This window comes from Gallinula chloropus (assembly GCF_964237585.1).
Source record: "Gallinula chloropus genome assembly, chromosome: Z".
In the NCBI taxonomy this organism is placed as follows: domain Eukaryota; kingdom Metazoa; phylum Chordata; class Aves; order Gruiformes; family Rallidae; genus Gallinula; species Gallinula chloropus.
In genome coordinates this window covers 75,507,775-75,521,744 of record NC_140089.1, presented here as the reverse complement: position 1 = coordinate 75,521,744, position 13,970 = coordinate 75,507,775, and the positions used below count along the sequence as shown (strand labels likewise).

Sequence of the window (13,970 nt, the reverse complement as noted above, 5' to 3'; positions counted from 1 at the left end):
GGCCGGACCCAACCTCCTCCCCCCCTTCCCTTCCCGTCTTTCCCTCCCCGTCCCTGCTCGGCTCGGGCACCGGCCCCGCGGCTCCGCTCCCCGCCAGCTCCAGCCCCTCTCCGCGCCCGGCGGCCGCCCAGAGGGGACGCGCGGCGGCGGCGCCCCTCGCTCGCGGCCACCGGCCCCCACCTCCCCCGCTCGGGCGGCGGCGGGGGAACGCGGCGCACATGGAGGTGCCGGGCCGCTGCCACCGCTGCTGCCACCGCCTCGTCGCGCTGCTGCTCCTGGCTTCGTGCATCGGGTGCGCGGCACCGCCGCGGAGGAGCATCCCCCGTCGGCAAGGTAGGGCGGGCGGCGGTGCCCGGAGGGTGCGCGGCCCGACCCCAGGGTGGGGAGATGCCCTTTCAGTGCTGCGCTCGAACCAGGCGAAGTTTCGCGTCCCTTGGAGGCTGGCGTTTGCTGCAGGGGGGTGAGAGTCCCGCGGGGAGCCCCACCGGCCGGGCAGCGGCGCCGGGACGGTGCCCGCCGCCAGCCGCTTCTCGGGCGGCTGCTGGGGTTTGAGGAGCAGTCGCGGCACTGCCGTGTTGGAATAAGCTCGTCCGTGAGCTCCGGACGGACCGATCCCGTAGCGGGGGCTGCCGGGGTGCCCGGCAGGGCAGGCGCCGCTCCCCGCCCTTCCCTGCAAGCCCCTGCTTTCTCCCCCCGCCCGCAGTGGGAGAGGTTGCCCAGGCAGGCAGGGGTCGGGGATGTGCCTCGGGAAGCAGGCAAGTTTCAGAAGCGGGATGCGATCCGTTTTCTTTGGTATTTTACGCCCGGTGCCGATGGGTTCAGTCTAGTTACGGACCAAGACCCGACTGCTGCTGCAGAAGGAACTTGCAAAAATGTTAACCTTTGTCCCTGGACCCCATAAGCTGCTCCTTGAGAAGAGTTAGGAACCAGGTGATCCTATGTGCCCATCAGAGGGTTTCTGACTGCAGTGCTGTGCCTTGGCTTATTTGCTTTTGCTAGCAAATAACATAAGACATGGAGTAGAAAAATGTGGAAGAGAAATGGCTAGGAAAGCAGTAATTTCATCAAGTAATGTAGTTATTCGGGTGCAAGCGTGATGTGGCATGCCTCAAGGCCCTGTTTCTGGCTGGACGTTGCATGTGATCTGCAGGAGACTGCCTCTGGCTGTCGTGGAGTTTGGCGCGTTGGTGAAGGTAGTACATGGACTCCAGTGGCTGCAACTTCAAGCGCTGGGCTCTCTACAGCCTCTGCAGTCTGTAGTGCATGAAACGGGAAGGTTAACAGTGGGATAGGGCACAGTGCATGCTGAAGTTTGACATTCCACATCATTAAAACCTGTGGTACTATAGATGCCCAGCACTGCCTCAAACACCGGGACCATCCTGGAGTCTTTGAGGCCAGCACCAATGTTTATCATGGAGTTCACCAGGACCAGATCAACAGAAAACAACAAGTTTAATAAATTCTGCTTCATGAAGTATTTGCAGCTTCAGACCCTTTTTGTATATATTCCACAGTGTTAAAAGATTTGTACTGCTGGTTTTGAGAATCAGCATTGTGCACTCTCTTGCTCTTGCGAGAAAAAAACAACAAAACCAACAACAAATGCCTGTACAGTTGGAAACTTAATACTTAAATACAGCCTGAGCTTAAAGCCCTTACTGGACAGATGGCTAATTTTACTGGTCTGACCTTGTCTCTTAGGGATCTAGTCCCATGATCCTTAGTTATCATAATAGCTGCCATTAAGCACTTGAGGAAATTAGGCAGACAGTGGTTGTGAATGAGATGATTAGTAGCTTGTGTTAAAACACTAGATATGTGGATTTGAGGATGGAATTGAGTATAAGTTTTTAAAGATTCCTCTACCATACCGGCAAACTTACTTCCCTAATCATGGCAGAATGACAGACCTAGGGGAAATGTGTTTCTGTGCATTCAATTGAAGCAAACTGTTTGTAGTATTGTGGAGGAGATTAATTAATACGCTGACACTTACCTTACTTTTGTTAGCCACATATTGTATGTTAATTTTTTATTGCATGCTATTTCAGGTTCACTGACTGATTCAGTCATTCCTTTTCCACTTTTTCTTTCTCTGTAAAAGAAGTAGCCAGTTTTACATGTGTGCAACTTTTTCAAAATCTGTGCAAACATTTTAAAACCCACTTGTTGCAAGATTTGAAGGCGGAATACCCTAGACAGGTTGTGTGCAGCAGCGGGTGATTTAAATCTCATCTCTGTTCTGCCAGGGGCTATAGGAATTAAAAGCTTCCAAGGATCCTGTGGCTGGGATCCTACTGTGAAATGTTGCTGTCAAAACACTGAGAACAGGTATAGTTCCAGAAAGCTCACACCTTTGCCTTGTTCTGCAGCCTACCGCAGGCTGGGTGGTTAGGAGCAGAAAGGAACTCCCATTTACACACACATACAAAAGTAGTGGGTGAAGAAGAGATGAGATAGTAAAAAGTTCCTTAAGATTTTTTTTATTCTTCACTTTGCCCTTTTAATAGCAATAGAAGTGAGACTTGTGCAGGAGTTGTAACTGCGGTGAAAGCAAAAGGTTGTGTTGAGAGAGAAGTGATAAAACTACTTTATTTTCAACAACAGGAGCTGGCTGGGAGGTCCTGTGGGTCAAAAGGAAAACGAGAAAAAAGCCAGTGAAATGCATCTCCATGTTTCCAGATTGTTTTGCTCAGGGCTTATGTTACAAGGATCAGTTTTGTAATCACAAGAAGGCAGCAGAATGGGAAATCTGTCTGTGAAGTTGAAAAAAAAAGTACATAGTAAAATGGCCACAAATAAAACTTCTTAAATCAAACTTCAGGGGAAAAAACACAACTGTTGTACTCAAATTTGAAACATCCTGATGACTGCTAAACTCATTTGAACATTGATTTACAGTTACATGATACATTTGCTGGAGACAAGGAAATGGGATGACAGACACTTTAGGAAGAGTTTAAAACAAATCCATAGACACTGCAGGGTGAATAGCATAGTTAGGAACAGATTAGGCTGGGATTCTCTGAAGCTTGTACTCTCAGAAGCTGGCACTTGTGCTGCCTTTCACATTGTTTTCTTCCTTTTGCCTTCTGCAGAGACACAGATTTCCACTGCTGCCGGTTCAAGTTTCAGTCAACTGGTTGAAGGCTGGAAAGCCTAAATCTAGCCCCCCCATGGGTGAAACTGGTACTGATACAAACACATGAATATTGAATTTTAATGGTTCTATGATTTTAGAGGATTACAGGGGAAAGAACCAACCACTTAGCTGATTTCCCATGGATGTTCATGGCATGAACCTGTTGCACTATATTGAATTGTTACTTCTTTCCTAACAGAGTGTGAAGTTCCAATGCCTTGTAGAGTGTTAGCACTGTTGAGTTGGTCTGCATGAAGAAAATAAAATATTCATATCTGATGCTTAGGGATCCTTTTTTTTCTTTTTTTTTTCCATATTATGCTTGCCAACTAATACAACAAGGAATTAGGCTTGTATTTTATGTGTTTCCCAGATGGCCATAACAGTAGACATAACTGGCTTTGTGAGTAAATGCTGTAAAGTCTGAAGACTTTACAGGAGTGTAGCACTCAATATCAGGGCCAGATTTTCGAAAGAGCCCAGATCCTCGGTCAGCAATACAGCAAATTACATTTTTTCCAAAGAACTTGGCACTGCAACGCTTGAACTCTTTAGAAAATCTGGCTGTAATAAGAGCTGCTGGATATGGAACACTTCTGAAAGTCTAGCTTTATTTAGGTATTAAAATAGGTCACACTACCTCGAAAATCAGGTCTACAGGTATGGAAAATGTACTAGCCTTTGGGAAATAAGGTGCTTATTTGAGTTCTGAAATACTACAGTTGTTTTTTAAACAACACAAAATGAGTTGTAATTCACTGCAGTCCTACATACGAAGCATGGAAGGGTCAGCTTGATCTTCTGCTGAATGTGAAGGGTCTGAGAAACGGAATGAGTTAGAAGCTGCATGATTCCTAAGACAAGGGCTGCAGAGCTGCCAGAGATGATGCTTATCTGTGAGCTAAAACTAATAAGGAAGATGTGAATAATTTATTTGGGAGAAGATTAATACAATTATTTTATTGTTTCGGATGGAGGCCAAAATGCGGGTTATCAGACCACATTGTTCTATGTCTTCAGTGTCAATAAGATCAACCAAGCATTAGTTGTATATGTATTTCTTGTTTATCACACTTGGGTGTAAGTAGCATCACAACCGTGTGCGGCATTTTTATTTTGATTGGACTTGCTGTCATACGTTTGGGGTCCATACTCCGGTAAATCCTGCTGGCGTTGATCAATCCCATCACCACCTTGCACAGATACAAGCATTCCCCTGGTAACCCCTGGGGCAGCAATGGGATCCTACTGAAATATTCCACTTGAGCGTGTTACTTAGTATGCCACAGTTAATCACTCATTTTGAGGTAGATTTTCTAATTTTAGTTAGTCTTACAGCAAAATGTGGCTTGTCCATTCCACCCTGAAATCACTATTGCATCTGTAAAAGGAAATTTTTGGTAGATGTTTTTCTTGCTCACCATTTTGCCAGTGCCCCCTCTAAAACTGCTATACCGACTTCCACCAGCATCCAGAAAGGTAAAATTACAGAATTAGCCTAATTGTACCCTAATCATAAAATTAGCCAAGAAATTAAAAAAAAAAAAAAAGAAAGGAGGAATTAGACCAGATATTGAGGCCCTCAGTGATGCTTCGTAGGAGAGGGCTTCTTTTGGAGTTAAGTGACCTTTAGGAAATCTTTCTGTCCTGAGGCTGTCACAGATGTGCTTTGAGGGTTTGCCAGTCCTTCCCAGGCCAGATTTTCATCTTTCAAAATGGTGTTAGAGTGGTTTTGTGCTTTTATGCTTTTCCAACCATGACACATTAGTAGGCAGTACTAGGACTTCCGTAGGGCGCCTGGCGCAGCTGTGCCCCAATTTTAGTCAAGCTTGCTAAGCATTACCAAAGTAGTAATACGTAGGTGAATGCCTCCATATATTCCAGCGTGCCTTGTCGAAAAGACATCCTCTTTGTCTCTGGCAGATGCACAGTGACACTGGACTAGACAGGGCACAGGCACTTTGTACTGTGTACAGCTCATTAGGAGTGAGCATATCTGGTGATCAGATCCACCTTCTTAAACTGAGTGGAAGGGATTCTTGAGTGTTAGCCACCTGAAAGGCATCCTCAGGAGCAGGAGGGTACCCTGTGTCTTAAAATGGAAAGTTTCAGTGGATGTGGTGCCCCACAATATCATCCATTAGCTGAGACTGTACTTGGGAATTTCCCATTCCTCAGATCATGCTTATACTGGGACTCAACCTTACGCCTGATTCTGATTATATCCCTTTAATGTGGTTTGGGGGGGGAGAAGAAAAAAAAAAAGAAGTGACTAACTGTTGCTTCATGATGGAGACTCAAAACAGGACTCTGTAGAGCCTTCTCACAGCTTTTCCACCCCAGTGGAATGAAACATTAAAATAAATGCTTATAGAAAGTTTTTCTCATATTAAGAAAGCTACTAAAATATGTCAAAGAGGCCTGCAAGCTGAGTACATTACCATGGGGAGGTCTTTGCAGCCCTTGTTATGTCACATATTAAAGAGTGTGTGATTTGGTGCCATATTTATCAGGGAATGTGCCACAGTGGTGTGTGTTCATGTAATAAAAGACTTTCTAAACAGGTACACTGGAGACTACGCTAGCTATGTGATGGTCAATAAAATTTCTTAATGGATTTCTGTGAAAACAAGTGGTCTATCTAAAAAAACCCCCACAAATCAAAAGGGCCCCAAACTTGTTCTTCATAATTAATTCCAACTGAGAGGAAATGCTTCTGGGTAAGAATAGGCAAGATTTTATTTCCTTTTATTTTTAGTGAAAATGGTTACACACGAAAATAGAACTAGTTATACAACTAATTGGTTCATATAACGTGAACATCCAAACCACAACAACTAAAAAAATCAGAGTTGCTTCTTCAGACTTTTCAGAGTTGCCAACCTGAGAACAAGCTCAGCTGAATTTGTCTGTGAAAATGAGTGCTCCAGGAGGGCATAAGCCCCTGAAAATTGTAGGCTTAGAGGGAAAGCTCTGTCACAACCAGGTAACTAGCTCAAAACTAGGCAATGATATAATGTGTGATGATGCGTAAAACTCTCAAGGTGAGAGATGGATCCTGTGAAACACACTCAAGTAACACCAGTTCTTCTACCAAGCACACTGTAACTACATCCATGAGTAAGGACTACTCATAAGGAGAGCTACTTAGGATTTTGTCCTCTAATGAAAGAGAAATTTGTGCAATATTGACCCAGAAAGTGTGTTATTCAAAAAGGACAACTATGGGGCCATGGAAGAATCCTTTCCTCAGCGAGTGACTTGCTGGCCATGTAATAGGATGTTCAAAATATACCAGCTGTGTTTTCTTAAAAACATACTTCATTCAAGCATTGCCAAAAGTTACCCCATGTAATTTTTAGACCTGGAAGAGATAAACCTTGTGCAGGTACCAATGTGTTTGACTCCTGACTCTCTCTGCATATCACTAAGCAGTGATAGGGTGTCTTGCCACTTAGGTGCATTAACCTTATAGTAAATAAACACTTTCTGTATAACAGTGCAGATAGCAGTTGTCTTAAGAACAGTTCTGAGAAACGGGCACCAAGCAGTCCTGAGTTTCCCTGTGTCCTCAGAGGATAATCAGACTGAGGCAACTCACACAGGGAGACCCCCAAGCCTGGAAGAATCCCAAGCGAGATTATTCTACACACCTCTCTCCATCTTTAAAGTAATTTTAAAATGCTGGCACCTGTGAAAATGATGGCACAGTCAAATATCAGTACCTGTGTACATTTTGAACTTGCAATTTGAATTGTTTTTCTAAAATGAGAGAAAATAAGCACCTTATCAAAGTTGAGCATGCTGCTTTTGACTACAGAAATCATTCAAATTCTTCTCACGGGTGAGAGGCTTTATTGCATGTTTAAAGTTTTAGACCAAGACTTGCTTTGTGTTGCTGAGCTCAGAAACTTAAACTAGAAGGTCATTTTAGGAAAAAAAAAAAACCTAAAACACATGCACAAAAGGTGCCAAACTGCAAATGATGGAAAGCAAGTGTCTAGGCCCAAAACTTTTGTGTTTTAATTAGAGATAGCAGGAGCCAGGATTTGTTACGTGGAACAGAAATGTTGAGCTGTTTCATATTCTGCTTTCTAGATAATCACAGGAGAAGGCAGCATGTTTCTAAAAATAATCAGGCTTTTTATGAAGATGGCTGTTTACAGAGATGGTGGCATTGCATTGCAGGTGGTAGTCCAGCCATGCACAGAGACCAGCGTCCTGCTGGCATTTTTAGTTCTTGTTCCTGTTCCATGACTGCCTGTTCCCACATGATCCTGTTGTGTGGAGGTTGCCACTGTTATTATCTTAACTGAACAGTCATCATGGCAGCAATTGTATGGTGAAATGTGCAGTCAAGACTTGCAGCTCTCTCTGTATATCTGCTAAAGGACTTCATAGGCTCAGGTGAGAGTGTTCAAGCCATTTACCTCTGTGGAGTCATCAGAGGATGGAATCAAAAACCTGCAGAATAAAAGGGGTTCTTCCAGGCACTTCTGAACAAAGGACTAGCCAGCACCTAAAATGGGCAGAAAGGAGAAAAGATCCATTTGAACCAGCTGACGCTAAGAGTAGGGCATGGGTTGCATGGTAAGGCAGCACTGGTAGGGGCTGGGGTCAGAGGTTTGCACTCTGCAATCAGCAGAAGCCAATGAAACAGTGGAGCAAGGAACGCTTTGGGAGGAGGATTAAGGAGCATTAGATCCTGCCTTTGTGGACAACGTAACTGTGCTGAGGTCATTTGCTGTTTGTTCCCTTACGTAACTGGCACTTATGCAGAGATACATCTCCATGTCTCACTGTCTGTCACAGCAAAGAAGGTTTCTTCCCTCCCAGTCATTCTCACAGCTTTCACATCTCCTTGGTTGTTGCTGCTTCTTTGGATACACAGCCATATCCCACACTAAATTAGTGCAGGGATTCAGGTTTAAAAAACAGGTTTACTTCAGTCACTTATTAGAGACAAAAGATTTCCTCTGTGGATTTTACTGATACTGCTGGTGAACAGACTGCTGACTGCAGAAGATGGTGAAATTATCCTGTTTCATATGGAGGAACCAAGTTGGAGAAGTATTTCCTGCTCCTTGAGAAGATGACAGATTTCCTCCCTGACTGAATTCAATTATAGAGTCATAGAATGGTTAGGGTTGAAAAGGACCTTAACAGAATCACAGTTGCAGTTAATTGAGCTGGTATCTCCAATCATTTTGGGGTCACTGTACAGTGGCAGTCTTTGTGGATTTACCCTTGCAGAGAAAAGGTCAGCAGGATCCAGGGCTGCCTTAGGAGTGTTGCCAGCAGGTTGAGGGACATGATCCTTCCTGTCTACTGAGCACTGGTGAGACACAGCTGGAATACTGGGTCTGGTGCTGGGCTGGCCCGTACAAAAGGAGACATAAACATACTAGACCAAGTCTAGCAAAGGGCCACAGGTTAAAGGAATGGTTAAAGGAATGGAGAAGCACTGTTACAGGGAGAGGCTGAGAGGAGAAGTTCAGTCTGTACAGTAAAAGATTCAGGGGGATCTTATTGGTATATATATAAGTATCTTATGTGGGAGTAATGAAGATGGAGCTGAGCTCTTCTCAGCAGAGCCTTGTGACAGGACTGGAGGTCATGGGCACAAACTAAACACAGGAAATTACATTTAAACATAAGAAATAACTTTTTTTATGAGGCCTTTTAATGTGAGGGTGTGTGGATTCTCCATCCTCAGAGATATTCAAAATCCATTAGCAAAGTCTTGAGCAACCCTGTACAGTTGAGTAGGACTAGCGTGGGCTAGGTCATCTCCAGAGGTGCTTTCCAACTCACCCTCTGTGATTCTGCAGAGTGTCACAAGCATCTTTAGAAAAACGTTATTTCAGCTCTTGCGTTTAGCAACCTTTGAGCTGTCTTCCATCCTGCCAGGGACTGAAAACACCAACTGGACCAACTGCTTTACTTTCTACAGGGACTGTGCATTTGCTTTACTTGCCACCAATACAGAAATGTTCAGTGGGAGGTTGCTACCGTTTGGGGTGGTGTAACTGCATAAGGCCTGTGCTGAACCCTCAGGGATTGCCAACCCACACATTTATTTGTGTGGTACTCTCTGGAAGGCAACCAGATGGTTTATGTCCATCAACAACGAGCTTCATAACAATTACTCAGGACTTGTAGGGACTGTGGGAGCCACAATTTTTGTTTCTTTGACAATGGCATGGCCTATATGTCACCAGGCTTGCTGCTATAAAATGGCCAACACCTTTCTCAAAGGAGAGAGAGGGTCTTTACGCAAGACATGGTGGGGCTTTAAACTAGATGTGAAGGAGGAGGGGGATAATAATACCAGGCTTGTCTGTGGCAAGCTGTGTGATGGCATGTTAGGGTTGGAGGGACAAGTTGCTAGTGGAGGCCTTCAGTGTGTTGCCCTGTGGCATGCTGGGGATACTGCAGCATAGTCAATGTCTTATGGAGATGAGTCAGGGGTCCTGAGGTGGTTGGAATCAACAGGGACACACCTGTGAAATGTCTCAAGAGATGTTCCTCTAGGAAGGTGACATGACCAACAACCCAGCTGATGTTCCTCTACACAAACTCCTGCAGCATGGGCAAACGGGAGGAGCTGGAAGCTATTGTGCTGCTGGAAAGCTATGTCCTAGTGGCCATTACTGAAACTTGGTGTGATGAATCCTATGACTGGATTGGCTATCAATGTGGCTATCAATGGCTACAAGCTGTTCAGAAGGGACTGGCAAGGAAGGAAGGGTGGAGGTGTTGCCCTCTGTGTTAAGGAATGGATACAATTTGAAGAGGTGTCCGTAACAAATTGCCAAGAGGAAGTCAAAAGCATATGGGTAAGAATTAAAGACTGAGAAACTTGGGCGATCGTGTGGTTGGTGTCCACTACAGGCTGCCTGACCAAGGAGAGGCTACTGATGAAACCTTCCAGCTGCAGGAAGCATCATGCTTGAAGGTTCTTGTCCGGCTGGGGGAACTCAACTAGTCCAACATCTGCTGGAAAACTAACATGACAAGCTGTAGACAATCCAGGAGGTTCCTGGAGTGCCTCATGACAACTTCCTAAGTCAGGAAATAGACCTGCCTGAGGGGATGAGGTACTGGACCTGATTGTCACCAATGCAAATGAGCTCATCAGGGATGTCAAGATTGAAGGCAGCCTGTGCTGCAGTGATCACACACTGGTGGAGTTGAGAGTCCTAAGAGATATGCATCAGGCAAGGAGCATAGTCAGGCCCCTGAATTTTAGGAAAACAAAATTACAGTTCTTCAGTGAGTTATTCAATAGAACCCCTTTGAAAAATATTCTCTGGGACAAGGGAGCAGAGCAGACCTGTTTGATCTTTAAGGACACTTTCCTCAGAGCACGGGTGCTCTTGATCGCCAGGTGTAAGAAATCAGGCATAGAAGGGAAGACACTAGCATGGCTGAGTTGGGACCTGCTGGTCAAACAAGAAGGAACTGCGGAGGCAGCGCAAGCAGAATCAGGTGTCTTGGGAAGAGTACAGGCACAGTGCTCAGTTATGTAGGGATGATGTCAGGAAGGCCAAGGCATGGCTGGAGCTGAACTTGGCAAGGTATGCTAAAAATAACAAGAAGGGTTTTTACAGGGACGTCAACCAGAAAAGGAAGGTTGAAGAAAGCGCACAACCCCTGATGGGCAAGACTGGCAAACTGGTAACAACACATGAGGAGAAGGCTGATTCTCAAAAACCTTTTTGCCTCAATCTTCACTGCCAACCTCTCTCCTCACTTCACCTGGGTTGAAGGACTGCAAGGTGGGGTGGACAAAGTCACTCTCACTGGAAGTGAACATAAGGTCCTCATGACCACCTGAGGAACCTGAACATCCACAGGTCTATGGGACCGGATGAGATGGATCCTAGACCGCTGAGGGAATTGGCTGATGTTGTTGCCAAACCACTCTGCATGGTATTTTAAAAGCCATGGCAGTCAGATAAAGTCCCTGATGACTGAAAGAATGGAAAAATTACACCCATTTTTACAAAGGGTAGAAAGGAAGGTTCTGGGAGCTACTGACCTGTCAGCCTCACCTCTGTGCCTGGGAAGATTGTGGAACAGAGGCACATGGAGGACAGGGGGGGTGATTTGAGATAGTCATAATGGCTTTACTAGGGGCAAGTCCTGCCTGACCAACCCAGAGGTTTTCTAAAATGGAGTGACTACGGACAAGGGAAGAGCAGAACTATCTGTCTGGACTTCTGCAAGGCCTTTGACATGGGCCCCACAACATCCTTCTCTCTAAGGTGAAGAAATATGGATTTGATGGGTATCTGGTGGATAAGGAATTGTCTAGATGGTTACATCCAGAGGATAGTGGTCAAAGGCCTGATATCCAGATGGAGAGGTGTGACAAGTCATATCCCTCAAGGATCTGTACTGGGACTAGTGTTGTTTAGTATCTTCATCAGTGACATAGATGGTGGGATCAAGTGCACTCTCAGTAAGTTTGCAGATGACACCAAGCTGAGTGGTGAAGTTGACATCCCATAGGGATGGAATCTCGTCCAGAGGGACCTGGACCAGCTAGAGAGGTGGGCTTATGCCAACCTCATGAAGTTCAATAAGGACAAGTGCAAGGTTCTGCACCTGGGTCAGGACAATCCTTGTCATCAGTACAGGCTAGGAGATGATGTGATAGAGAGCAGCCCTGCAGAAAAGGTGGTACTTATGGACAAAAAGCTGGACACTGGCCAACAGTGTGTACACTCAGCCCAGAAAGCCAATCTCATTCTGGGTTGCATCAAAAGAAGTGAGGCCAGCAGATCGAGCGAGGTGAGACCTCACCTGGAGTACTGCCTCCAGCTCTGGATCCCTTAGCACAAGAAAGACATGGACCTCTTGGTCACAAGGATGACCTCTCCTCTCCTATGAAGACAGGCTGAGAAAGCTGGGCTTGTTCAGACTGGAGAAGAGACGGGGGAGACCTTACAGCAGCATTCCAGTACCTGAAGGGGACCTGCACGAGACATGGGGAGGGACTGTTTTTAAGGGCAATGGTTTTAAACTAGAGCAGGGTAGGCTTAGATGAGACATGATGGAGTGTTTCACCACTATGAGGGTGGTGAGACACTGGAATGGGCTGCCCAGAGAGGTGGTGGAGGCCCCATTCCTAGGGATATTCAGGGTCAGGCTTGATGAAGCTCTGAGCAACCTGATCTAGTTAAAAGTGTCTCTGCTTAGTGCTAGGTGCAGGGAGAGGGTTGGACTAGATGACCTTTAAAGGTCCTTGCCTACCTAATGCATTCTTTGATTCTGTGATTCCATGACACGTTGTCAAGCTGTGACTTGATTTCAGCTACATTCTTATGTTTCTGACACCTAAGTTAAACCTCCCAGACACTGGTTTTGGTTTTTTTTAGTTATTTGAAAACTGGTGAAACAGCTAATGACAAGGCAGGCAGCAGCAGGGCAGGCAGGACCGGCACAGACATTTGTATTGGTCAGGTTGGCCTCTGTTCAGTCATTATTAAAAACACAAGCCTGGAAGAGTTAATCCAGAAATTGCTCAGGCTGTTCCTCTTGACACCTGGAGCAGGACAGGTGTAAATTAGACCTTTGCTCAGGGATAATGGTGTCTCCTGCTATTAGTAGCCTTCAGCACCAGGACTTCACCAAAAGCAGTTTCAGTGCATAACCATCTGTAGCTCAAGGAGTTTTTTTCTATATCTGACTCTTAAAAATGACTTGAAAGACAGTTTTTGCTTTTCCTTCTCACATCAGGCAGTCACTGTGCAGACCTCCCCTCCTGTCTCTTCCCCTCCTCTTCTTTCCCGGGAGCAGATCCTTGCTCCAGGGAGGAGTGTGGGGAGGGGAACTAGATTCCTACATCAGCCCTTCTCTTCCTTACCTGCAGGGCCAAGGCAAAGCAGGAGCAGCCACGGCAGAGTCGCCACTGACATTGTGCCTGTTCATTTTTAATGAGATTCTCTGTGTTGCAATGTAGCTTAAGTTCTGAGCTTTGCCTCCTTCATTCCTCTTCCTTGGGCTATAAATACCTTGTCAGTTGTCACCTCAGATGTACCTGGGGCAGATAACAGATGCTATATACTGCATCAGAAAAACATCACGTGGGTCCAAGCCTGCTATTAATATAATGTGGAGATTACTGGGGGGGGTGGGGTGGGTGTTCATTGTATTCATTACAATATTTTTAAAAGACTGAGGTCAGGTTAGTGTCTCCAAAGGTTTGTGCACTGTGGTCTTGGTCAAAAAACATTATGCCTCTTCTCTGCACTGATGCTCTCTTCAGCAGCATGATGGTGACCCAGTAGCTTTCCTTTTGTTGGAAATACAAAATACCAGATGTAGTCTCAGGAGAGCAGAGTAGAGGGTGAGGATAACCTTCCTTGATGTGCTGGTCACAGTCTTCTTGTTGCCCCCCAGGTACCATTGGCCTTCTTGGCCACGAGAACACACTGCTGGTTCATGGTTAACCTGCTGTCCACCAGGACTCCCAGGTCCTTCTCCACAGAGCTGCTTTCCAGCAGGTCAGCCCCTAACCTGTACTGGTGCTTGAGGTTATTCATCCCTAGGTGCAGGACCCTACACTTGCCCTTGTTGAATTTCATTTGGTTCTTCACGCAGCTCTCCAGCCTGTCCAAGTGTCACTTAATGGCAGCACAGCCTTCTGGCGTGTTGGTCACTCCTCCCAGTTTTACATCCTCAGCAAACTTGCTGAAGGTACACTGTGTCCCCTTCTCCAGGCCATTGATGAATGTGTTATGACCAGACCAAGTTCTGACACACGCTGACCACCAGCTAGACTCTGTACCACTTATAGCAACACTCTGGGCTCTGC

At 45.8% G+C, this 13,970-nt stretch overlaps 1 protein-coding gene across 4 annotated transcripts in view; it reads left to right on the top strand.

Moving 5' to 3' along the window:
* Nucleotides 1–218: 218 nt before the first annotated feature.
* The window catches only part of EGFLAM (EGF like, fibronectin type III and laminin G domains), a gene marked incomplete at its 5' end in the record, with an annotated part of 78,164 nt that continues 64,412 nt past the window's right edge, over nucleotides 219–13,970 (top strand). For all 4 annotated transcript variants that reach the window (XM_084278126.1, XM_084278124.1, XM_084278125.1 and 1 more), the window contains one exon: nucleotides 219–333. In XM_084278126.1, the coding sequence (XP_084134252.1) occupies nucleotides 219–333 (115 nt within the window). The remainder of the gene's footprint in view (nucleotides 334–13,970) is intronic.